This window comes from Nelusetta ayraudi, unplaced genomic scaffold, assembly GCF_046127955.1.
Source record: "Nelusetta ayraudi isolate G7.1 ecotype Tasmania unplaced genomic scaffold, CSIRO-AGI_Nayr_v1 ptg000004l, whole genome shotgun sequence".
Taxonomy (NCBI): Eukaryota; Metazoa; Chordata; class Actinopteri; order Tetraodontiformes; family Monacanthidae; genus Nelusetta; species Nelusetta ayraudi.
The window spans coordinates 7,183,810-7,209,887 of NW_027466054.1; the positions used below are offsets into that span (position 1 = coordinate 7,183,810).

At 45.0% G+C, this 26,078-nt stretch overlaps 1 protein-coding gene across 4 annotated transcripts in view; it reads left to right on the forward strand.

Moving 5' to 3' along the window:
* The window catches only part of npnta (nephronectin a), a 46,920-nt gene that overhangs the window by 8,650 nt on the left and 12,192 nt on the right, over positions 1-26,078 (forward strand). Inside the window, exons 3-7 of one of the 4 annotated variants that reach the window (XM_076032021.1) lie at positions 5,378-5,428; positions 9,141-9,233; positions 15,075-15,170; positions 20,639-20,758; positions 22,586-22,705. In XM_076032021.1, the coding sequence (XP_075888136.1) occupies positions 5,378-5,428; positions 9,141-9,233; positions 15,075-15,170; positions 20,639-20,758; positions 22,586-22,705 (480 nt within the window). The remainder of the gene's footprint in view (positions 1-5,377; positions 5,429-9,140; positions 9,234-15,074; positions 15,171-20,638; positions 20,759-22,585; positions 22,706-26,078) is intronic. The other 3 variants (XM_076032030.1, XM_076032039.1, XM_076032048.1) reach the window with 3 other exon arrangements.

Here is a 26,078-nt window from a genome sequence, read left to right on the forward strand (position 1 = left end):
AGGCGGATGTTTCTATTCACACCGCGAGAGAAGCGTCAAAGATTCTATTAGAGCCAGAAGCACATAAACAGATGTGTAAAGCATGCTTTCAACCAAATCGCACATTAGCGGCGCCGCGAGGAGGATCCCCAGCAAGTTTATCGCCATTCCAGCATGTCTGCGCAGGAAGAAATCTTTGTGAAATATTACCCATAAATATTTTGTTCACATGGTTTCCAATTGCTCTGCTCTCACCTTAACACTAACCAGGGAGCTGCAAATACACTAACACGGCTTTCAATTGGGTGTGTTGTCTAACCAGAGGTTGGGTCTTTGGTTTGGTGGTGCTGCTTTGGAACATCTGTTCTTTTTTCCACAGCAGGAGAAGAACAGGGCAGGACTTATTATTATTTTGTGGGGAGTATAATGATACAGTATCATCATCGCTACTGTGGAAACACATTTGTTTCCAACAGTAAAATGGTGAGAATACAGCCCACATCTTAAGCCATCAGGACACCTTCAGGGCCTTTTAGGAATCTTTTCATCTTTGCAAAGTTAGCACAGTTTTTCCAGCCCGCGTGCTCAACCCTGTAATGTATAACTCACTTTGTGTTCTTTTGATGAAAAGACGTGAGGTTAACACCTTGCAAAACTCTTGTTGTCGTTACCGTCTCCTTTTCAACTGTTCCGACACTCAAAAGGAAATTCTAAGATCCACATCACGCCTGAGGCCATCAATTTCTTTCAAAGAGCCAATTCCTCTGCTGTTAGTTCCCAAACCTGCCCCGACCCTAATCCAGCCCAGCCTTAACGGTGCATGAAAGTGGTGGCGAAACCTTTGCCCCCTATTTCAGTCATTCATTGTGTCCAAAACGTTGGCTTGGTTGACGTTAGCGTTGTGCGAGGAAACAGAGTAAAGCCTCTCGCATCATCAAACGTTGAGCTTATATGTGCTGTTAAATCTGCTGTGGAAAAGAACAAGCATCTTCTAGCCAGTTATTGGGAAATCCTTTGATAGCTTCTTGGCTACTTGTTTTTTTTTTGTTTTTTTTTATTAAACGAGCTGTCACACTGACCATATTGTCATCCTGCTTTTTCTTCATTCAACCCGTCATGTCATGTATTTTATTTTTTAGAAATATGTCACACACTGCTTGTTGGGTCCAAACGTTTGTGCTGCTGTAGCTCAGAAATATATATTTATATATGTATATCTAACTTGCTGATTTTAGCAGCTATAATTGGCTGTATTTTCATCTGAAAGTGGCAGAGTGCCATATTTTGTTTTCCTATTTCCATTTTCATCTGATATTCTTGGAGGTCGTGGGCTAGGTGATGCGTGCTTGTTCAACAGAGCCAACTTGACCCACATTGGTTTTTCTTTGCAGGAGAGCCAACTCTTGCTTTTATGTCTGTCAGAACCTGAATGTGATCATTTAGTTTTTTTTTGTTTTTTCCCCACATTCTGGCAGCCAGGAAATAGATGGCCCCCACTTTCCTGCCAAAAGGGTTGGGGGCCGATTTTATGATAGTAAAATAGAGCTTTTATTATTTGTTATTTTATTTACAACTTTTGGCCTGGTTCAATGGCCTGCTTCCTCTTCCCAAGACTCTGACAATTGAGCTAAACAATGCGTGCCGGAATGACTCAAACCATGGTGCCCCCCCCTTCATTCAGCATTCAGACAGCTCAATTGTATCGTTCAGTGGCGTGTTGTTTGAGGCCAGATTCGGCAGTAATTCTGGCAGGAGTCGACTGTCTTGATGCCCAGTGGCTCCCAGTGCATCTGACTGGGCTCACTGCCTTCACGGCTCCTTTCAGACAGATTAAAGTGGAGCAGACGCTTGTTTAGGGGTGACGGAGATGTTTCCCGCACCAGCACCAACTGAGATTACCACCTAAAAAAACCCAGCCGCAAACCACGCACCCTGTGGCGCGGCTATGGTTTCCAAAGGCAAAACAGTCTTTGTTGCGGCATGTGGAGACTTTTAATAATAAATGAAGCACAGCCAGTCAGTCAAAGCAGCCCATCAGCAGTGTGTCAACTTTTGCTTTTTCTTTTTCGTTATTGTTACTCTGGAGCCTCACATGTTCCAAACTGAGCCGAAAATATCAGCTAATTTTTGAGTCTATGGAGTTGGTACAGTTTTTTTTATTTTTTATTTCTTAACCTTAAGAACATCATATCTCTTCTTTGAGTGAAATCGCTCAGAGAGCAGCTGCCCTAATGCTTCCAAATGCTCTGGATTGAGTGCAGCGCTCAAATCATTCACTTGAGTCGACAATCAGTATTCCATCAAGTCTGTTAGGTGCTGATTTAAACCCTGCTAGTGTGTGTGTGTGTGTGTGTGTGTGTGTGTGTGTGTGTGTGTGTGTGTGTGTGTGTCAGCGTTCTCTTGTCTGAATGTGTTTGAGAGGATGTAGTCATTACAGATTGCAGGTCTCAGGAAGGTTTTGTGAAGATTGAAGAGATTAGATTGAAGCTATTGGATTGTGGCTCTCTCAGTCACGGAGCTCAGCGACCCGTTTGGGCCACATCTCTCACCAAAACTTGACGGATCAACCTTGATTCTTCTTCTTCTTCTTCTTCTTCTTCTTCTTCTTCTTCTTCTTCTTCTTCTTCTTTTAATTCTCACAGAAGTAGAGAGAGGGCTGAAAGAAGAAGGTAAACCTTCCTGCGGCTTGACGAGGGAGACCAGTGAGCAAATCAGGCAGAAAACAGGAAAAAAAAGAAAAGAAAGAGAGCGACGGTTTGGATCCTAAAATAAACTGAAGCGCCGCTTCTGATGTGCCTCTGCCAGCGAGAGCCTATTATAAGCAGCTGCTGTCATTAATGTTTGACTTCCTCTGGAAGCGTTTTGAACATTTGCTCAGTGGTTCGTCACTAATTACTATCACACACTCTTTGTGGTAATGACGCCGAAACACTTGATATCTCCTCCGCAGTCCCGTCAACAGGTGGACGTGATCGCTGTAGGCACACATAAACTCCACTCAGTCCCGTCGCGCAGGCTTTGCTCCGAACTGAACTGTATCCAAATGACATCACCCCACCGGAGCAGATAACAGATGCTGGTTGGCTTATTTTTGAAACTGACTGTGAGCCCTGGTTGCTCACCCAGTCTCATGAGTCATTGCCCCTCAGAACTGAGCTGCTAGTGTTTGAAATCCTGCCCCTTTAAAAGTGCAGTGTGATCATCAGTCACCTGCTGTGGCGTTGAGGCACATGATTGCATGAGGCTGAAATCCTGATTATCAAACATGATTGAGGGCTGATTTGAAAACCTTCATGTTTGTTGAACCATTGGAACACAATGAAAAACTGTTTATAAAAGCAACAGTGAGCTTATTTTCATTAATTTCTTTAGAACTGTGAGCAGCTAAAACTGTAAAATCAGAATAAAGTAATGACTTTATCACCCACTGCGATTCTAAATCAAGTCTCTAGTATCAATATATTGCAGAGTGCAGTGAGAGAAAGTAAAGTGTGTCGCGTTTATGTGAAGTTTAAAGTTTTGAAGCTAAAAAACAGGCAATTTCCCATCCTGCAGCCAAAAACTAACATCTTTACTCAATGTGATTATGTGAGTGGACATGGACATTGGACACTATTGCAGGATGGTTTGGACGCGTGCCAAGAAGGGACACTGAATGTATTAGTCGAAGGATGTTGAGGTTGGAAGTGGGAGGCAGGAGGTCGAGAGGAAGAACAAAAAAGAGTTTTATTGATGACGTGAAGTTAGTTGGTGTGAGAGAAGAGGATGCAAGGTGATTGGCTGTGGTCACCTTAGAAGAAAACCGCTCGAAGAAGAAGATGGGAGAGCCTCCATTAAGCATGAAAGCACTGAAAGCATGTTTTTACCAACTCTCCTTTTTTTCTCTTTTCTCTCTTAAAAAAATCCAATGTTTTATTTGGCAGGCAGGATGTTTTTTAAGAACTCGTGCCGTCTGTTGACCTCCTCCAGACTTGGCATTTGAAACTGAAAACATTTAGACCGGAGCGTTTTCCAATTCAAATGTCTTAAATATCAGCCCATCATCAAAACACAAAAAGGTTGACCTAGACTGACCTTTCAGATTTGTTATTTAATTCCACATCGGCCACCGACTTTGAATCAACATCCGCCGTGCGTCTGTTTTGTCTGCACCGAGCAGGCATTGGCTTAAATATCACCTCCATATTAAAAAGATCACATGGCACTTTCCCTTATAGGTCACGTCTAATTTTTTCCCCCTCTAAAATCCCATTGAGAGCAGGGTTTAGTTTGATTGAGTGCAGTCTTTGTTTGGGTGAACGGTGGCTGGGAGAATTGAGACGGGACTGTTTGACCAGTAATCTGAGCTAAAAGTGTGATACTCGCGATGCAAGTGGAAAAGAGATGCCTCTTTTTAAATGGGGAACTTAATCATGACCCCGTGCGCGGGTTCTCATCTGCTCAACTTTCCCTCATGGGCAGCCGAGCTGAAAGGTCTGAGGGCGCAGCTTTTCATCTGCTCCAGGTCAAACGGGAACAAAATAACGGGGTGAGGGCTGTGCTTTGGAGTGAGGGAAATAGGAGGCGAATTGCATTCAGACTGTGTAAAATAATTTGGTAGTGGCAGTATTTCCCTTTAGAAGGAAGGAACCTGCGGCCGTGATCTCATTGAGCGAAGCTGCCATTTTCCTGTCTTTGATGCTTTTTCAATATAAAATGTGGAATTTTTTTTCTTCAGCCACTGTGTGAGGGTAAATGTGGGCTGACACAGGCAGCATTTTTCTGGGCAACAAGGAAATCTTTAACCCTTGGTAGGGCGAGGAACCGTATCTGGTCCTTTCCAGAGGAAATTGCGTATTGCTACACACAATATTGCCCAAATGAATATAACATGTTTTCCTCCTGCCGGTTGCATTAGGTTTGCTTCTTGGATTCATGCAGTGACTCCCAAATGTTGTTATTACACTGTATCATGGACCTTGCGACTATTGATGAGTTCAGCATTACTTGTGTCTTGATGTCCAAAAGGGAGAAAGAAAATCTGAAACAGTCTAGAAACTGTGTATGGAAACAAAATTGACTTGGATTTAGCCTCAAGAAAATGTCACTCATGAAAAATCATCTTGTTTCACTGAATGCCCTATTTAGGGTCCAGGTGGTTAAACAAATAAATGTAATTTGAACATTTTTTTTTTTTTTTTTTTTAATGTACCTATTACGAGAGGCTCATTGAAACGTGTGTGGCTCCAGACTTACTTGTTGTTTATGCTCACATTGCATTTCAGTGGTATTTGTTCATTACAATGAGCAGGCTTTGCCCTCTAACATCATGTTTGTTTGTATCCTGTCCGACACTCAGCAAAGCCTGCGTCCTGTCTGTCTCTTTGTTTGTCTGTGTGTGTGGCTGTTTGTTTTGCAGCTCTCTACGCCTTAACTCACAGAGTAGCCGGGATAAGATGCCAGCCCCAAGGTTAGCGCCACGCCTCTCTTGAAATAATCTTGGCAGACATGTAATGCTGGGGGCACATCCTCCGAGTCCTGGGCTCACTCCACACCGCTAACACACATCACGCCCTCTGGCAGCGGCCATCTTATCCCTCCTCCTCTCCTCCTCCCCCTCCCCCCACACCTTTACAGTCATGCAAACATCCCGCACATCCGCAGACCTGATTCTTACCTGCAGACGCGAGAATTATGCCGAGCTCTTCTAGTGTCTCATTAAGATCTGACCAGCTCCGCTAGACAACACTCGAAGAATACTAATGAACGCCTCAGAGCTGCGTTTTAAAAAATATATTTTACTTCATCCATCAGTGATATCCGTACTTACACTTTTAATGGAGCTGCAGATTCCCTATGTGGGTAACTAATTAGTCATCTTCAGTATGTAGCCAGGTGAAAAATACCATGCTGTTAAGCCTCATCACATGAGTAAACACTTTCCAGCAAGTACCTTACAGGGTCAGACGCGTTGGTGCTTAATGCAGATGAGATGCATCCAAGTGTTGGTATAAAATCATTAGGAATTAAGCCAAGTAAAAAATCTATCATCATCATTGGTAAGGAGAAGATGCAAATGTTTTTCCTGGTTTTCCAGTATTGCGGTCATTTCAGAGACTCTTGCTGCTCTGATAACTGTGAACTTCTTGTGGAAAAGAACTTCTGTTTCGTCGATGATCAGTAGGGCTATGAAGACCCCCATCCCAATGCAAAGATACAAAACCATCTCCTCCCCTAACTTTTTTCATCCCATGAGCCAAGCAAAACAATCGGCATATCAGAAAAACAATCATCACACATCAAGCTATAAAATTATCATCAGGAGCCGCCACACTTAGTTGATTCAAGGATGTTGCAACTCGTAATCAACAGATAAATGCAGAAGACTTTTTTAAACCTCTACCAGATGAAGTGAGCCGTTAAGGAAACATTGGAATATCTGCATTTCACCTCGAAATTATTAATGATAATTCGGGATCGGGATTGTTGGGTCTGTGTGCACCCAGCCGACTGCAGATGAGTCGAATTGACGTGAGGAATTCGACACTCGGTCGATGATGACGAGCGGCGGGACTCCTTCCTGATGCCTGGCCGATGTAAAGCCCAGTGAAAATATGTCGCCGCTGCGGGTGCATGTATTGATGGCGGTCACGGAACACGGGTCACACACGCTATGTTTGGCCTCCCAGCTGGTACAGCCATTTTTAGTCGTCCGTGTTCCCTGCTGCGGTTAATGAGCGCTGGCTGTTTCCCCTGATCTCTCTGCCAGGCCACCGGCTTAAAAATACCCCGAGAGCCAAAGCCCGTTGATGGCCGACTCTGATCCCGCTAATCAAATCCTCCCCCGTGTTGGCGAATAACAAAAAGCACTCAGCTTCCCAGCTCTCTTTACTACATCAGAGACCTCCTTTTTTTTTTTTTTTTTTTAATCTGCCAACCAGACTAAGGTGTAGTAAACTTTGACTCCCACGAGGTCTATTTTCCCCTTCGTCCTCACAGATATTGCGTGGGGCCATTCTTAATTTGTGTTTCTCAACTTTGAGCACTCCGGTCTGCTAACTCCCAGTGACATTTCTGTTTAATAATGGGCTAATAAGTGGACTGAGTCTGGAGATGTTATCATCTCCAAGTAATCCTTGTGCCTTTAAACTCAGCGTGAATAGAGTCACTGAAACCTGAGCAGACCAGGGGGTTCTCGCAGGCTAACCCTTTTTGAGTTAAAGCAACTCCCTCTTTATCCGCACCGTTTCTCTGAGTCAGTGCAAACAAGAAGCCTCCACAGAGGGCACATGGCCACATCCTCAAGTCCGCACATCCAGTAGCATCAGATCAAGTACCGGGGGGATCTCCCGGGCTGATACGTAAATTCTGTGTATTACAAATATAGCTACGTTATGGTCAAAAGTTCAAACGTTAAAATAGACGTCAGAGTGATGCAGAGAAGGATCATTAGTGCAGCAGGCTGAAGAGTGAAAGGGGATTATATGAGCCAAGAATGTAGAAGGCAAACATTCTACAATTTTGAAACCAAGATCAGACATATGACGCTGTTTCCTACTCAAACTGCTTTGGTAGACAGTTGGTCTCTTATTTATGACGGCTCTTGCAAGTTACTGTTCAAGCTTATAGCCTTAAGGTTGTTTTTTTTTTTAGCACCTTATAGCTGACAACTATTTTAAAATAGATTTATTAGTTTGTTTCTTTTTTATATTTTCTCTTCAGTTCATGAAAAATACTTGAAACCTGAACGGGCTCCCTGAACTTCCTTTTCCACATCTACGTTTATCCAGCGCAGCAAGTAGACACAACAACATGGAATATAATGTAATGAACTGGTTATTAACATGCCTGGGCTGAGGCTTTAAAAGGGCATCGGCTTCTCAATTTCAATTATTACACAAGATAAAAAAAAAAATCACAGGACGAGCATGTGAGTAATGCAAAGAATATGCATATCTGACTATTAAAACTGGCCTAACCGTAATAAAGGAAAAAAACAAGTCATTATGAAAAGAACCCATTTCCTCAACTGCCTGTGAGTATCATGAATGGAGACGAGGGGCTGATCTGGACAAGCAGGGACTCTAGACGAGGAACGACGACCAGTAGCAGGTCCGGACGTGTTGCAACGTCCTCAAGTTCCCTGAACACCAGCTGTCTGTGCTACACTAACGATTTTATTGTTTCTGGTCGTGTTTTCCTCATTATAACAGAATTTGGACTTATCACAGCGTGGCTAATTTCAAAGAAGTAAAGATGTTGTGTTTTGTATCTTTACATCTTATTAAAAGAGACACAAGTGCATCATTATTTTTGCAGCCGCTTTGCAAGAAAATAAGCAATTGTCCCTACGCAACACTCAAAGAAAGCACGAGGCGACTTTTGGCAGGATATTAATTATCTGCAATGAACACACACACACACACATACACACAACAACACTAATACTGAAGTTAATAATGCAGCTAATAAGGAAGACCGCTTTGTATTTTGGCAACGTAAACTAAACTTTTAATTAAAAAAAAATAAATAAATAAATAGTACCACTTATTTGCAGCTCAGTCTTCCCCATGAGCTGCTGCTGGTGGTGATAAATAGGACAAACCTGCAGCCCACAGAAACAGGGTTGCTGAAGGTTCGCCCTCGCACAATATTATCATCCAATCTTTTTCTTTGAGGGGAAACTTTAATTGTTTTTCATTCCTAATTAATTCCTTTTAAATAAAAAAATAAAAATAACAAAACCTCCTCGGCTGGTTGCAGGATGCCGGGGAAATAACTATCACTGTGTTAGAACGCCAAATCAACTTCCATCTTTCCATCTGTCTGGCGACAGTGCCGCTGTGCCGTCTTTAGTTCAACTTTCTTCATTTGAAATAATCAACCAAATGTAAAATCAGAAGGGAAAATACTCTAACAGCATCCCAGCTCCATTTAAAGAAGGGGCCTATTGGATGGCTGAAACTGCGGCTCCATTACCATTAGTTCGTGGTAATGACACTGTCGCATAAGGAGAAAGGAGCAAGAGCTTTATGAATGAGGCAGAATCACGCTTACTGTAACGTGTGGTAAACAAGATTATTTACAGCCAAGTCAAGAATCAGTGGGTTTAAGTGCTTTGTCACCTTGATCTGGTACAAGTGCTGATCTCCCTCCCCCTCTTTTGAATCCTTCCACAATAGCTCTGTGTCAGCCCGGCTGCAAGCACGGCGAGTGCGTGGGGCCCAATAAGTGCAAGTGCCACCCCGGCTTCACCGGCAAGACCTGCAACCAAGGTAAGTCGCGACCCGGACCGTGCAGACACCTCGACAGCCTGCAGACTGAGGCTGATGCATTGTTTTGTGTGGTGGTACAATGTCGCAAAATGTTGCATTTTCACTCAGGATGTGAATCCGGTGGATCCTGCTATTTTTTTACAAATGAGGCGGACTTTTTTTTTCTGTCCCGCTTCGAACAAACACATGGACAAATGACAATGGTTGAGCACAATGGACGTCACATCAATCTCCCACGTCGACAACAGCAACAAGAGCGCATGATGACAGGCTCATTGTGTTGAAGACACTCCGATCACTCGCCTGCTGATAACCGCATGCCGATAGTCAGTGTTTGGTTGTTGGTCCGCTTCGAGTTTTTAGGACACCTGAGTTCAGTCTTTCACTCCGTCAGGCTGCGTCTGTGCCAAACTGGTGCTGCGAGTATAGCCAGCGGTGTCATGCAGAGGAGGCAGGAAGGGAGGAAAGGGTGGGGGGTGGGGTCTTTAAGTTGATTAAATGCTTGTGGTGTGGACTGCTGAAAGACTCGGTTAGCGGCGTGGTGCTGCAGACTGTGGCAATCAAAAAGTGGAACGGCTGCCCGAGTCGGTGATCGCTGGATGACAAAGCAGTTTTTACACCAGAGTCTGGTCACTGCATTAATAATAATAATGATCATAATAATAATGTCAAAAATGTAATAATATAATAATATTTAAGATTGACTGTTAATGTCAGAATCTGAAAGAAACAGTAATTGATCTGTTGTGATCTGCACTGGCCCCAGACATTGTTTAACAAATGAAGCTAGTGTGTGCAAAATTGCCTCAGACATCCTTCAGTGTGTGCGCGTGTGTGTACCCAGCTGTGGTCCAAGTCATCCATTGTGTAACGGCCTTCAGTTTGTACTTCCTTCTGACTTTTTGCTGTGTCACAACCAGGGTACTTGTAGTTAAAAAAAAACACCACAGCACCACAAAGGAGGAAGAAGAGTGAGAGTCTATCCGGAAAACTCATGACTCAAAAGCCGAAAGCGGCTCACAAATCTGCTGACGTGCCCCTGCGGCCCCGACGACAATGGCAGGGTAATCGTTTTGTTTGCGGCACCGGCTCTCCGGCGGCGGCGGAGGCGTATTAAAGTCTTCGCTTACTCATAAGATGGAGGCAGCTTTGCACGGAGCTGGAGAGCGGCGAGGCTTTAATCTTGGGCGGTGATGGGGGAGGGAGGTACAGGGGAAGGGAGGGCGCTGATTCAGCACTGAGGGAAACGAGTGGCGAGGCTACGCTGAATGATCCCGGGAGCCGTACCTGCTCCCGCCGAGATAACATCTCAATTACCGACCCGAGATAAGTTGGCACGACTCGGGCCGCTACTGGAAGTGCAGCGTGAGAGGCGGACGGTCGGATTCCTTCTGTGTTTTCATTTTGACTCGCACACTGACAGGCCGGATTTGTTGAAAAAGTGTTGGAGCTGCTACCCTCCCCGACACCTTGCCCGCCTCCATCAGTTCGGGCCGAGCGGCTTGAAGGTACATGCGGCATTCACGCCCTGAGATGGGAACAGGATAGTGTGTAATTAAAAAAGGAGTTGGTGGTGGTGGGGAAGCGAGGGAGGGGTTTGGGAAGGGTTGGGGGTGTTGAAATCCTTTCCGGAATGTTCCAAGTGAGTCACCGTGCGTTGGGAGGTATAGGTGGCTCCTGTCTGCCCAACCAGACGGATTTTACTTTGTCTTGATCTGCAACAAAGGGGGGGGAAGAATAAAAGGACGACGGTGCCTCGCCGGCCACCATTTGCCACAGGGAGGGGAAGGGTGGGGGGGTGGGGTGGTGGATAGGTGGCCGTTCTGAAACCTTTTAAAGATGAAGCCGCACTTTAAGGTGCCAATCGAACATCAGCATCTTCAAATATTGTCACAGCGATTACCATTTGGCTCAGCCCTGAGTGGCAGACTTGGCCTTTCAGCCTCTTTCCGTGAAGATCACCTTGTTGTTCTTTTTTGCTTTTTATATTATTACTATTACAATTTCTTTTTTTATTTCGTACCTGCACACGGGCTGGTGGCCGGTTGAATTATTCACAAGTCATAGATTGAATTTTCTCATTTGAATGCAGGCTCTGTTAAACATTGATTTGTGGTTTACTATTGATGTGTCAGGTGGCCGATGTTCCGCCGCATTCTAATGTGTTTACTTTGAAGATTCAGCTGAAGGAGTGGAATGATTTACCAGCAGCTGCCTGTAGGACTGGAGTTAACTGAAGGTCAGCGTAGACAACGTTTGTGGAAACTATTAACCTTTGAATTGATAGCTTTTGGTTTGATTGATTTGTGCCTAATGATTTTTTATTTTATTTTAACCAAAATCCACAAAAGCAAGCGCCTGTCAAGAAGTCATTTGCTGTTGAAAGGTGACCAAATTAATTTAAGAAAAGTGATTAGCTCATTCGCAACACCACAGTGTTCCAAACCATCAAATCTCTCAACAGCTCCACAATTGTTTATCATCATGCCTAACAAAACATTGTGGACCCTGATCAAAGGGTTATCAAATTTAGATGGCTGCCTAATTAGAAACAATTACTCAACTCAAATGAGGGCCTATGGGGGACTTTATGTTTTTAATAGCTTATAGTGTTCAACACTGTCGCTTTAAAACTTTGATTCAGGTTTGTTAATGAAGTCGCAGAGCAAGATACCCACTGAGTGCCGGGGTGTCACTCCAGTGCAGATTGATGTTGTGTCCTAAATCACACTCTTCTGTACTAAATACTTCACTTTAAGAATGGGTGCACAAAGTGCATCAACACTGATAAATGGACTCAAAACAAGCAAAATATCAGTTTGGAAAAATGGACACGTACAATTAACTCTCAAATTATTGGTGATGTATTGGAAGTGGCATAATGACGTTAGCATGCTAACACAAGATCAACTAGCCAGCTAACATATTTCTAGCTACTTCAGGCCAACTAAAGAAACTAAGATGAGTTTTTGAATAAACCAAGCCTGGTTAAAACCTCATCTTTGTCGTTGTTGCGGCCTGTTTGCAATGTGCCATTGAAAAAGTTGTAAAAACCTGTCATAGTAAAACAGGAAGAAGAGGAAGAAAAGGAAAGTGGCAATTTAAAAAAAAACAACAACAACAACTTTGTCCCTATAGTACGTGCAAAAGGAGTGCATTTTTGAAGGGCACTCCCCAAATTGAGATTAGTGGACCTCTCTCTAAGATGGAAGTGTAGTCATGGAAGTATGTTTTCTGGGATTTATCTGTTTACATAGACACAAAGTGAGAAGATTCCTTTGCTTTAAGTCGTCTAAGTTGAAGGTGCAGACAGATGCGTGAGCCTGGGGGTAGGTCTGATTGGCTTGGGTGTAAACACCTTAGGTACACCAAAACCCAACCGTGGCGGTAAGATGAGTGTGTGAAATAAAACAGAAGCGTGGTTAGCGCCGTCAAAATGTCATCATATCTAGAATTAGAAACCATTCCTACTGTCGGAATTTTATTGAGCTAGTTTGAGAGATTTACATTCAAAGGGTTTGCCGTTGCCAATTTTCCATTGTAGGGTGGCCTCAGCATTTATTCCCCTTTCATAGCCGGTGCCATAGGATAATCAATACCCGAGAAGGACACAAATCTGATGATGCTCCCTTACAAACAAATGCCCGCTCAACTGTCCAGAATAAGAAGGCCTCCTCTAATCTCTGTAATTTTTTTCACAGAGACCTTCACCTTCGTCGTTGATGGGAATTGTATCTGTCACACCGCGTGGCGGGGACAGACAGATGTGCTCTCGCCAGCACAAATAAACTCATTATGGCAGTAATCTGTTGAACAATTTGGCAGCGCACTCCTCCCGCTGATCCAATCGCCGTAATAAGATGATTATTCCGTGCAGGTGGATTTAATTAGGGCCAGTTGACCTGCTGTTACAAAACTATTAAAAGATTTTGACGTCTCGCACACCCCAGAGCCTCTCTGCCTCCAGATGCTGCTTTGTTCTTATCCCCCCTTTTGTCTGTCAGCCAGGAAAGATAATTAATATCTCTTCAAGTTTGACTGTCTCACACTCTCACGGCTTTTAACTTGCCGCGCAAGCGATTTATCTGTTTTGAAGCGGCGGCTAGCACGTGGCTAGCCTCCGCTGCTCTCACTGACGACTTGAGGCTGTCGTCGCGAACCGAGTCAGACAGAATCTCAAGCGCTGTTGGTTTAGAAATCCATCTCTCCCACGCTGTTTGTCTTCCTGGCTGTCACACACTCGGGCAGCTGCAAGTATTTTAAGTGTTGCACTCGTGCCATCTCTCTGTGTATTTTCCTTTCATTACCATCTAATCACTTCAAACTGTGCTTTGTTTTGCTTAAGGTGGGCTTTATAACAAGTCCATTAAGGAGCCATTAGCTTTATTTGACCTGGGGTGACCCCAAATGAGCAGAAAGTAGGGACCAGAATGGAACTAATTGCGAGTAAAGGTTCAGTAAGCATGATGGAGAAAAGCGTGACATCACGTTATTTGACCAGGTGTTTGATTTCACCAGGTGTTGGTCACATGATGCAGACTCTTCGAGATTCTGTATTGTGCATAATCCTTCTGAAGGATTTTAAAGAGTTTTCCAAACTGTCTGTTTGTGAACGGCCATCCGTTGCTCATTTTTCTTGCTCCTTTTTTTAGAAAGTGTGTGCTAAAACACGGAATTCTGGGTATCAGCTTTGTGATGTAACGAATTCAAATGCCAATATTGACACACATGCGGGTGTACCTTCTGTGAGTATTTATTCTCGAACAAACATGTGGAAGGTCCAACTAAGCATCCTTTTTAGGAGGAGGCTGAAACGGATGTGTTTGAAAGCGTTATTCAGCTGGAGGTTACAAACAGAGGGCAAAATCTGCTGATCTCTGAATATTTGCAGAGTATTTTAGCATTTGAATTTGTCATATTACTCGGCTGGATTCTGGTATATTCCATAATACATGCATATAACAAGTGATAAGAAGTGCAACATGGACCCAACCAACCTCACCTGCGGAAGGAATCAAAAACTCACCATTAACATCCCACATAAATCTGATGTCCTTTTTTTTAAAAAAAAAAAAATAATAACTCATTAAAACAGATGGAGCTGTTAACAACGGCTAACAAAGGCCTTTGTCCTGGTTGGCTCAGGTCAAAAAGGAACCTCTCCTCCCTTCTCTCCTGTCCTCAGACAAGGTTTCCACACCTCTAAACCCAGAAGAGCTGGAATGGCTTGAAAGTGTGTAAAGAGTCGGAGGCAGCTGCAGTGTTATCCTGCTGTCACTGGACAATGGCTGTTGTAAGCTCACTCTGTTTGTCCGCCCCTCGCTGGACCTGCAGGGAGAACGGCTGTGATTCTGCAGAGGGGGGGGTGAAGGTTTTATAGTCGAGTGCTGATTTTTTCCTCTCTGAATGCTAACTGCCGTCTACCTTTGAACCTCTCAGACACAAATTGAGAAGGGAGCCTCTGTGTCCGCGAGATACTGTTGTGCTCCCAGATCCTATTTTACCCTTTCGGAGAAAAAGGAACGTAAAAAAGAGAGAGAATGCCAGACAGAGAGCATGGACAGAAAACGGTGCTCTCGCTCCCCCTCCCCGATACTCAGCTCATGTCCAATTCCCACAAGTGTAATCCTCTTTGCCGCATAATGTTCCTCTTTACTTTTCAGGAATGTGGTTTGGTTGGAGGTGTTCTAATCTCGTCGCTCGGTCGGTGCTTTTCATTCTCACTCCATCTCTTTCTCCCCCTCCCCACTCTTAACCACCTTATCTCCAATCAAACCCCGACCCCTCCTCAATCCCAACTGCTCAACTCCTGCCCTCCCAATGATCTTCTTCTACCCAAAGAAGAGGAGCTGGACTATTTAACCCCACCGGTGTGGGCCAGTCACCTCGCTATCTTTCTTCCTGTGGACCAGCGGCCGGCGACGAGGGTGACGGAGGGTGAGACCTGCTTCTCCTCTTGGCCATCTGATGGTCATGGCGCTGCGCTGTGAGACTCTCGCTGTCCAGAGTTTCCTCGCTGATGCTGCTTTCGTCCCTTCCCAGCAGAGGAGACACAACCCCACAGCAGCTTCTCTGTACTGCCAGCATGTCGCACTCTCTATCCGCCCTCATTTATCCTTCACCCACCTGAAGAGTCCATCTCAAAAAACTTCAGGACCACTGTGATGTTTCCCTTTTTCACTTTCAGCTCTTTTTTTCTTTTTCTTTCTTTCCCCTCTCCACCGTGCTGAGCCCCTCGGAGCATGGAGACCTCTCCTCTGATTTAAAACCATCGGCCGACTCTGGCCTGAGCTCCCGTGACTTTCACTCCGCCGCTGCCGGCGCGAGGCCTCCCGGGTTCCAACCACGAGTTATCTGCGGAGACGAGAATATCCCCAAGAAAAAAGCCCGCCGCTAATCTCTATGTCAGTGATGGAGGTGTGTCGAGAATGTTGCAGGGCATACCACGGCGGAGTTGACCCAATAAATCGCTTCCCTACTCGCATCGCCTCAGAGACGTCTTAGCAGTTCACGCGGCGTACAGTGAGGACCCCAGGAGGGGCTCCTCCACACCTCTCCTGGCTCTGCCTGGATCTGCCGGTCACTCATCTCGTGTTTCCCATCCCTCCGTATCTCCCCTCTGCCTCATCCCTCTATCAATTCGTTCATCCATCCGTCGCATCTGTGTTATTTTTCTGCCCACAGCAGACGAGGCACTGGCTGCATCTTCTGCACTGGCATGTGCTGACGCTCGTTGGCTGAGCTGCCTTTGTTTCTGTAAAATGTGACAATTTCATAATGCCTCATTTACATGTTTTAAGCTGTTTTTCCCTTTTCAGCACAGCCGGCAAGCGGTGACCTGTTTCTCTGCGGCGCTGACAATGGACGCCGCTGTTATGGTTTTTCTGTAATCGCAGTGATGAGAGCACCGGTTGTTGACTGGGACAGGGGAAAAACAAGGTTGATGCGCCACTAATTGAAGCTGTGCATCGCCAGCGTGTGAGCATGCGCGTGTGTGTTTCTAGGTATGACTGGTGCTGTGTGGGAGACAGAGACGGTTTAAAAATGATTGTGGAAAAGCAGTTTCTAGTCATCTCCTGGACGAAAACAGGACAAATATTATTTATTTGGTTTCTAGAAAAAAAAAAAATCCTCAAACACGAAAAATAAAAATGCACAACGGTTTGTGAGTTTGTGGGGTGAGCGCCTGAAGCACAAACAAGTGCAACAAATCGAAATGTGTTGAATGGTTATTGGCAAAACAAAATCACTCCTGAATTTCTGATGATCCATGAGGACTTGCCTGTTTAAAAAGCTTGGATGCTTCCTGTGTCTGTGAAACTGATAAATAGGAAAGATTTTTTCCCTCTTCCATCATCGTAATGGCACACTTCCTTAGATCCTATAAAGCTCTTGCCAGCTCTACATGCATACAGACCAGGTTTCACGTGATGACACCCCTTAATGTGAAGGCATGTCTATTAATATTTCATTGAGTCAGGCCCAGTGGAACCACCAAGTTCACAGGCTATACACAGAGGAATTCAGCGTGCTACGTGACTTTAAGCCTCGGTTGCGTCGGACGGACAGATGGCCGGTCACGTCCATCCACAGAGTCGGCGCGGTTTATTAAGGCCAAAGGCTTCCATTAATAGAAAGTGAAGTCTGTGTATATACAAAGTGGCCATGTGCCCTGTCATCTGAATTAATCCGTGGTATCTGCTCAATGTCAACGGAATGAGGCAGTCAAAGGGTGCGCCCGGCATGTCTCCATACCCCCCACCCCAACACACACACACACACACACACATACACACAGAGCGATGGGCACAGTCAGGCGAGATCTATTTTGCGAGGGTTCCCACTGTAACCCAGAAACACGGGCTGATATTCATAGTGAGAGTTATTTATGTGTACCAGGGCCCCTGTTGGGGGACGGATCCATGTGTGGGGTTTTCGACTGAGATTCCCTTCAGGGCCCGGTGCTCCCAGAGGACCCAACACTGTTTTAGTTATAGTGCAAATAGAAGAGAAAAAGTGTCATTGTATCGAAGTCAAGTAGATTTTCTGGCACAGCTTCACAACCTTTACGAACTTTGTGGGGAATAAGACGGCAAAAAAAATCAATGGCTACAGTTGCAGTTACAATGAGCTGATTTGTTCAGCTGATGCTTTTTACTCATGGCCCTCATCAGGTCATTAGTTGAATGAAGTGATATACACACTGATTCAAGTGAAATTGACATAATCTTTCCTCATTTTTCTAAACCGTCTTTTATTTGGAGTTTGAGCAGAGTGGAAATGCTCACCTCTTGGCTCCTCTACCCTTGCTCTGTTGACACTTTCTAATCCTTAAAAGTGATCTGGAGTTTCACAGGATCTCCGCTTGATTGGTGCCTGCTGCAGCCATACACTTCAACGCAAACACACAGCAGAGGGGAAACGTTTCTCCATGCTGCTTGCATGGCGCCATCCAATTGGCCGGAGGAGCCGATGTTTATACTGCCTTTAGCAGAAATATCCACCAGTTTTCTTTGACCGGAGGCACTTTCATGTGAGATCAGCCGGGACGTGACAAAGTGAAAATTCCATCCCTGTGTAGAAAATCCTCTTACTCTTTTATTGCTCGTTGTAGAGTGTGAAGAAACTGCACTGAAGCAGCTCTTCATCTCTTAAACTTCATCTCCCGTTTCTCACCTTTTCTGAATTCTGTGAAACTCTAGAATGGTTGCATGCATTACTGAATTTCATCAGAGACACGGTTCAGTTGTAAATCGGTGAAATTTCAATTTTGAGTCAACTCTGTTATGGAATGGGCATGGACAATGGATGGATTGAAGGATATTGGAATTTGCTCTTTTTAATGGGGTTTTTTCATGACGGTCGTCCAAAGGTATTTAGGTCAGTAATGTCAAGGGTACAGCAGGCACTTTGAATGAAGTGAAATTTCCCACAAGAACAATAAGGTCGGCTTGATAGACTTCATTCCTTTTAAGGGGTGTAAGGGCGACCATGACAAAGGAAGATGTAGTCCAACATACGACAGTCAGTATGAGACCAGATGACCATTCACACTGAATCACCTCTCTGTATTTGCCGCTAAAGAATATGACAGAAATTAGACTGCGATCAGAACAATGGAAACCCACTTCAGTACTTGATAACCTCACCATTCAGCGATGCTCTGCAGGAGCAGTGACGCTCCAGAGACAAACTTGCACAGAGAGGAGAAAGAGGATTAAAGGCGAGTAAAATGATAAATCTGCCTGTCAGACCAGCTTAACACCAAGCTACTCCATAATCCTTGTCTTATTATATGACTGCAAAGAGATTCAAAAGTTGACTTAAAGAAGTTGTTTCACTGTACACAGACATAGCAACTGCACAACAGTGATTCTTTATCACAGCCATTTGATTAATTCACAAATCTAATTTAAATAATATGAATAATCTGCTTCCATGGGGGGTTTTGTTCAAATAAAACAGTCCCCTTCTTACAAAAAAAAGATGTTAGAGGGGTTGAAAAAAGTGATAAAAACCTGGCTGAATTCTAATTCAAAGTAATAGAGTTCATTTCCATGTCATCTAAAGGGGGGGGGGGGGGTGGCTGTGTCAGTGGTGCCATTATTCAAGGAACAAATCACTGGACCCTGAAAGTCATTAATCATTTTAAGAGAGTTTAGCACAGTTTTGCCCTAATCATATTGGTCAACCCATTGCATCCAAACCTCTGCCAGGTCCAGATACACAGCTTCCACTGGTCAGTTTTCTGATAGTATACACAGGAATGTGGAAGCATGATTCAATCCATTAACTTACTGGAATACTTATTTTAGCCACAAATACATTGGCTTGTCATAGCAGGAAGCTGAGCCGTAACTAATAACCGCAATGTTATAATAATAACAATTAACGGCGCCTGTGTTCCGGTGAGGAGTGTCAGTAAGTCATCTGAGGGACGCACCACGGCCCCGAGCCTCAAATACCTCGATGGAGAGCAGACGTGATTCATGTTATTAGTTACACCTGCGTGCGTGCGTGCGTGCGCATGCGCACCCTCCTTGCTATGACATGTCAGAGTGTCTGCCAGCGCTATCGAACACACATGATTTAGCAGAACTCTGAAGCCTCGTCTCCACTGTGCGTATGTGCTTAATTTTTACAGACATGTTTTGTTTTTTGTGGGTTTTTTTTAGGTTTGTAAAAGCAGATTCTTCCAAAGTTTTTTTTTTTTTCCCTGAAACTCTGATGTATACATACTGTGATTTTCTGGCCACTCTTTTTTGTTTGACATCATCTTTTTGCATGGCAGCATGGAACTGCAGACTGCTTTCAGACAGAACCACAGTTTGTTTGTTATTGTTGTGCCTCTTCCAAAAAGGTACTATTTGCACTTCCCCTATGCTTCTGATTGGCCAATTTTCCTTTGCTCTTTACGCTTCAAGGTTGTTACATCACTTCTTTTTTATTTTACAGGAGATTAAAAAAATGTTTTCAAAAAATACCCACGTCCTTTAAGAACAACATTATCCAGGAGCGTGAACCCCTAAAGATGCACACATCTACCTTACCCTGCTTCGTTTAGCCACTTAGACGTCTCCGTGACTGACTCTTCACTGCGGGGAGTGTACAGGTGGAACCGAAAACGTTAAAGGCGTCACTGTTCTGTAGCGCTAGTACAGCAGGGCACATGACGGCACAGCGCAGAAACTCAGGGACATAAAAGAGGACGTTAATGTTATTAGTCACACTTAACTAGTCCGTCAGGAGAAGGAGGATCTGACAGGTGCTCAGCTCGGGGCTCCTTCCACCAGGGGTCCCTAATGAGATTTGCATGGATTCCTGCAGTTTCTCCACGTTGATGCCTCGCATTGCAAAAGAAACCCAACAATCACAAAACACACCAAGGTTACGTGCTCTCGGTCTGGAGGGTGGAGGGAGTTGGGGGAGGGGATTGGGGGGGGGTGGTTTGGATGGAGCTGCTGCAGCCGCGGGATCTTGTGGCATGTCAACAGCGTCTTTTATCACCAGGCAGCTAATGGGCAGGTTGACAGCTGACACCGGCTTCCAGCGACCAAACGGCAAAAGGACGGGAAGTCGCAGGCCTGTCAGAACACGGTGACATTTCACTTCCTCCAAGACATCACCTGCCCCTCTCACAAAAGACACACAAATGCGCGTGCGTCAACACACACACACACGCACACAAACAGTCAGACACCTCGAGCGCCACACATAAATGGATGGGTGTAGTCTGACATGTTGACCTCCTCACCTCTCACCTCTGGACTAATGCACCCTCCCTGACACGTCTCTCTCTCCCTCTCTTTCTCTCTCTCTCTGTCTCTCTCTCCCTCTCTCTCCTTCCCTCTCTCTCTCTCCTTCCCTCTCTCTCTCTGTCCCCCCCTCTCTCTCGTCACCTGCAGACCTGAACGAGTGTGGCCTGAAGCCGAGGCCTTGTAAACACAGGTGCATGAACACATATGGGAGCTACAAGTGCTACTGCCTCAACGGCTACATGCTGATGCCTGACGGGAGCTGCGGAAGTGAGTCCAACACACACACACACACACACACACACACACGCACAAGTTGTCTGTCCTTACACACTGGCTGATTTTACACACGCAGCATACAGCAATCAAGGTCCACAAGCGAACGACGACAATAGCCCCAACACCTGCGTTCACACTGTGTTCACCACCGTCATGCCCTGTGGTAAAGGTCAAGATGTAGGTAGCCAGGCAACACCTTTTTACGCCAGTTTTAGGTCTTGTCTCACATTATTTTTTTGTGCTTGTCATCGTCAGGATTTCATGACAAAAACACTTCCTCTCCCCTGCTCAACGATGGGAGGTGAGAATTCGAGTAAACGGCAGGCAGAGACGCGGCATTTACTGCTTAAAGTGCTCGTTGAGCAGTTGTGAAGCAGCGGCGTGAATCACAAAGTGCAGCAAATGCATTGCAGACAAAACAAATGGGAAAACTTAAGCTGATTTATTCTGGTGAAGGTGTTGATCAGCACACCACACATTTTATTGTGGGTTTTTTTCTCACTTTGTTCAAGATTAAAAAAAGGGCAAACTGTTGATGACACAGCAGTGTCTTAGTCTGACTGTGTTGATATCGAGGTGCTGGTGTCCATGCAGACTGCTTCCTGCTTCCCTCTGTGAAAATACTTGTTTCCTGTCAGCTCCGTTTTCTTTCCTTACTTTTTTTTTTTCCTTTTTCTGCTCTGCAGCCTCGTTCTGCTGTTGCGAAGGCCGTCCTCCGCGCCGCTCTTCATCCCGGTGGCTTGGTGCTGCAGAGATCATGACATGCGCTCTGTGTTATAAAACACCTTCTGGCGCTAATAGGACCGCCTCCGTCGGCAGCCCCCCAGACCCTTTGATAGACTGTTTTGATCAGAGCCGGCGTTGATCTGTTTCATTAGACTGAGGAACCCCTGCGAGCGGCTTCAAGTCGGCTCGGATGAGAAACGGGGAGGCAGCACAATCCTTTAGAACCCGGAGTGAATTCATTTCCCCGATCCCGCAGAATGAGAGATAGCACTTGGCATGTCTCCCTCTGAGTTCCGTCTCCAACATGAAAACCATTTTTTTTCTTCCCCCTTACGTTTATCCTGCAGGACGGCGTGACTCTTAATACATCACTTTAATTAGGGCTCTTTGTCATCAGAAGAAACTTTGTTTTCCCTCCTTCTTAAGTGCCAATTGCTAATAACAGGAGGCGGTCTCAAACCGTCGCTGCGTGACGGGAGGACGTGCCAGTGTTAAACACCTTGGCTCTCTTCTCTCTCCCGCCCCGCTGCGGCTCTGATCAATAGATCACTGTAGCATTTAATCAGCCGGGCCTGCCTCAGCCATCAGACTGTACTCCAGGGTGCCGGCGTGGCGGCGCCTCGCTTTTAATTTCCCCCCTTCGAGTCCGGAGTTGTTGAGAGGTGGCTGAAGAGAGAGAGAGAGAGAGAGAGGGGGGGGGGGGGGGGGGAGAAAAAAAATCTGTTCCGTTGTATTATTATTTGGGTAGGTCTTGATCCGCGCAGCTGGAGCCCAACAACAAGAGGCGTCGCACGCTGGCGCCTCAATGGGCTGGAGATGGATTATGAGCCTCTGGCAGTGCGACGGGATAAAAGTGGCAGCGGGGGGGGGTTGAGCGGGAGGGGGGTGGGGGGGTTGAGCGGGAAGGAGGGGGGGGGGGGTTGAGCGGGTGGGTCAGTGGGACTGAGAGCGTTAGCGTTAGCGCAGAGGAATCCAATGAAGGCTGAGTGCCGATGTTTTCTTGTCTGCACCTCGGGGTCACTTTGGCTAATGCCAAAAGAGGAACGGAAACAATAGCCGCTTGTTAACGGGAGCTTCTCTTCTCTCCGTCAGGCACTCGGACTTGCGGGCTGGCCAACTGCCAGTACGGCTGCGAGGTGCTGAAAGGGGAGGTGCGATGCCAGTGTCCGTCGCCGGGCCTGCAGCTGGCTGCTGACAGAAGAACCTGCGTGGGTGAGTCCCTGTCGTTGTCTTTACGGCCGCCGGGGCTTAACGACGGCCGTCTGGGCGACGAGCAAGTGAATGGGAAAAACACGCACAAGTGCACACGGTGATAACGATGATGAAAACCGGGACGACCAACGAGGTGGAGGGGAAAGGCTGCACCAACCACCGGGGGGGTTGGGGGGTGTGCGGTGTGTAGCTCGCAGTGTTGAGTCAGTGTCAGAACGACGACGCACATCATCCGTCACCTGAAGGAGGCTCGACTTCAGGTGACAGACCGATCTTGCCACCGGCTGCTGTCGCAGTTGCACCACACTTACATCGAATGGGAGAAGGAGGCGTTTTTGTCTCAGTGTCACAGTCTGATGGTGCACAATCGATGTATTTCTGCCATAACAAAGGCACAAAAGGCATGTAAATAAAAGCACCTCAGGACATACAGCACAAGAATGAGATAATTCATCTATTATGTATATATCTGCACATCTTTTAAATGATTAATTAAAGGGCTCTATTATCAAACATCGACTTTTTTCAGCTCTTCCTTATGTCTCCTTGCCTGCTTGCCATGGCAACCTGTTGGCATTAAGTATGAATAATGACAGCATGCCGACCTGAATATCGCAGTAACACTTCTTTTCTTTTATCACAGCAACGCTTTCATTTTTTTTTTCTTTTATAAACAAAGGGTGAGCTTTTGCACTGCCATTGGAGTCGAGACTGAGTTGCCTCTTCTGTGGGCATTTTTAAAAGTCAGCTAAAAACATGTGTTAAAGGGTGCCTTCCAGTAATATTAATTGTACTTAGTTCTGGCTAAATCACAAGTGAGTGGGCTGATCCAAATCAGAGCCACAGATGGAGCAGGTAGAGGAGCGGGGAAGAGAGCCGTAATAGCCTCTTCAGGCTGTGTGAGTTGTTTTGTAAGGCCTGCAGAGCTAAAACTGGAACCAAACAAACCTTGTTTATTGTTGGACGTTGACCTCCAAATGTATTTATTAAATGTGCAACTGGCTGTGATTTGGCCCCTTTTTCATTTTCCAGTAGATTTCTCCTATGTAAAGGCGCAGTCCCAGCAACAATATACATTTATTATATATATATATACATATATATATATATATATATATATATATATATATATATATATATATATATATATATTAAAAAAAACATTTCTCCTGTTTATAAATAGTCTCAAACCCTCTATAGCCCTGTTATGAATTTCAATTAAACCATTCTGCCTTTAAAAAAAAAAAAAAAAAAAAAAAAACCTGATTAAAGGTACAGTGTGTAAATTTGTGCCCTCTAGTGGTCAGATTTTAGATTGCAGCACTCATTTCCTTTGGCTCCCTCTCCGAAACTTGCCAATGAACTACTGTGGGCTAAGCACACAAACCTGGATGCCTCGTCTACCTTCTTCTTCATTGTTTTATTTGAGGACGCGAGCATTCACCATTAGAAACACGCTGACAGGCAGTTGGATTGTCCATACCAGGCTTCCTTAGAAATATGGCGGTGAAAAATAGCAACTAACTCTATGTATATTCTTATATATATATGAGAAGTGTCCCAAAAACCTTTTATTGTACTGCCAGTAAACACTTTTATTAATGAATTTATGGGCGGTATTTTTAGCTTTTACCAGTATAAAAATCATAATTCAAGCCAAATTTTATACACTGGACCTTTGTTGAAGGCGAGTGCTACATGCCCTCAACCTTTCAACACGTGCTCTTCAGGTGTGTAACTAGCAGGTGAGGGAGCCAGTTAACCTCTATTGGGGCTAAACACAGGCTGCTCCAGCCCTTCCATTTCCATTCAACAGTGGGCTGGCTAATGGCGGGGGAAGGACTTGTGCAATAGGGCAGGCATCAATCAAGAAAATTGATGGAGAAGGGGGGAGAGGAGGAGGGGGAGGAGGTGGTCCGTCACAGGCGTTCCAGCTGAAGCTTGCAGGATCCCTGTGGAAGCAGCTGTTTTTACGGCCTGTTTAATGACAACTTTCTAATCACATTTATGGAGGCGATTATTTCCAGTTTGCAGAGACACGGCTGCATGCGTCGGCGCCAGGCTTCCTTTACGACGCCGTGAAAGTGAATGTGTTGATGCGTTTCGGCTTTAAAACTTTGAGTTTTATGTGCACTTAAAAGCCCCCAAAAATTCCAGCTTTTGCATAAACAACACGCTTGGCACAGCGTAAAGACTCTTTATTTTGGCCCTGACGGCAGATTACAAGAAAACACAAGGGTGTCATCACGTCACTGATTTAGCCCAAGACATTTTTTGAAGCAGTTGCATTGGGCGTTGCGTTGAGAGAGCTGTGGTTAGTGTCCCGAGTGGCACATTAACATGTCAAACTCTGGACCACAGCATCAGACGTCGCCCGGTGACAAGAAATTTGTTTGTTCCCAAAAAAACAAGAAAATTACCCCCCCATACAAACCTTAAGAGACATGTCTAATAATTAACTCCACAGAGAGGTTGAGTTATTTTTGCATTGTGGCAGAGCTGCCACAACAGCCTCTGATGAATGGCTGCATTTATTGATGACCTGCTGTTTGTTGCTGCTGAGGTTTTTGTTGCCACATTTCATTGCCGTCCGTCAAAGAATTGCGTGACCCATCGCTCAAGCCCAGTAAAAACGGCTGCAGGATTTATGCTTGCTGGCATGTAACTGCATAAGTGGCCCAAATCTCAGTCTCAAAAGCATTAAAACTAGAAAACTATGAATCCTGAGGCAGTGAAGTGTTTTTTTCGTATAAGAAAGAGAACCCAAAGCAGCGCTTTTTTTGTTCTATTTCAGACGGTCGACGTTACCAGCACTTACCACAGTATTTTAACACAGAGTGTGTTTAACACACAGTATTCTGTACTTTTTTTTACACAGCGAAGTGATGATACATTCTTTACATTTCTTAAAATTGCCCTTTTACGTCAGGAAATAAACATAAATTATTGCATTTTTAAGACGCAGTAAAGACATCTCCACAGTCCGGCTTCTTTTTGCTCTCATGGAGACGGGCCGAGCTTCCTAAAACTGGAGGCAGTGTGCTGAATCAGCAGAGCAAATTATACGCTATATTATTTCCTCCTTAACGTCACAAACCAGCAGCCTGTCCATACACCTGACAGACTGCATAGTGAGATACAGAATTATGAAGAACCTGAACTCATGATGATAAGAAGGATGATTCTCTTTTTAGTGCCTGCTAGTGACACTTTGACATATAGTTGGATGTAAATACTTATCTGCAACAATAAAAAGTCTTTACTACTGCTAAAAAAAAACAAAACGGAAAAAAAGATCTGTATTTGCAATGTGTCTCACAGGTAATTTCAAATAGTTTGTCCCTTGCTGCACCAAAGCAGATACATTTGAAGA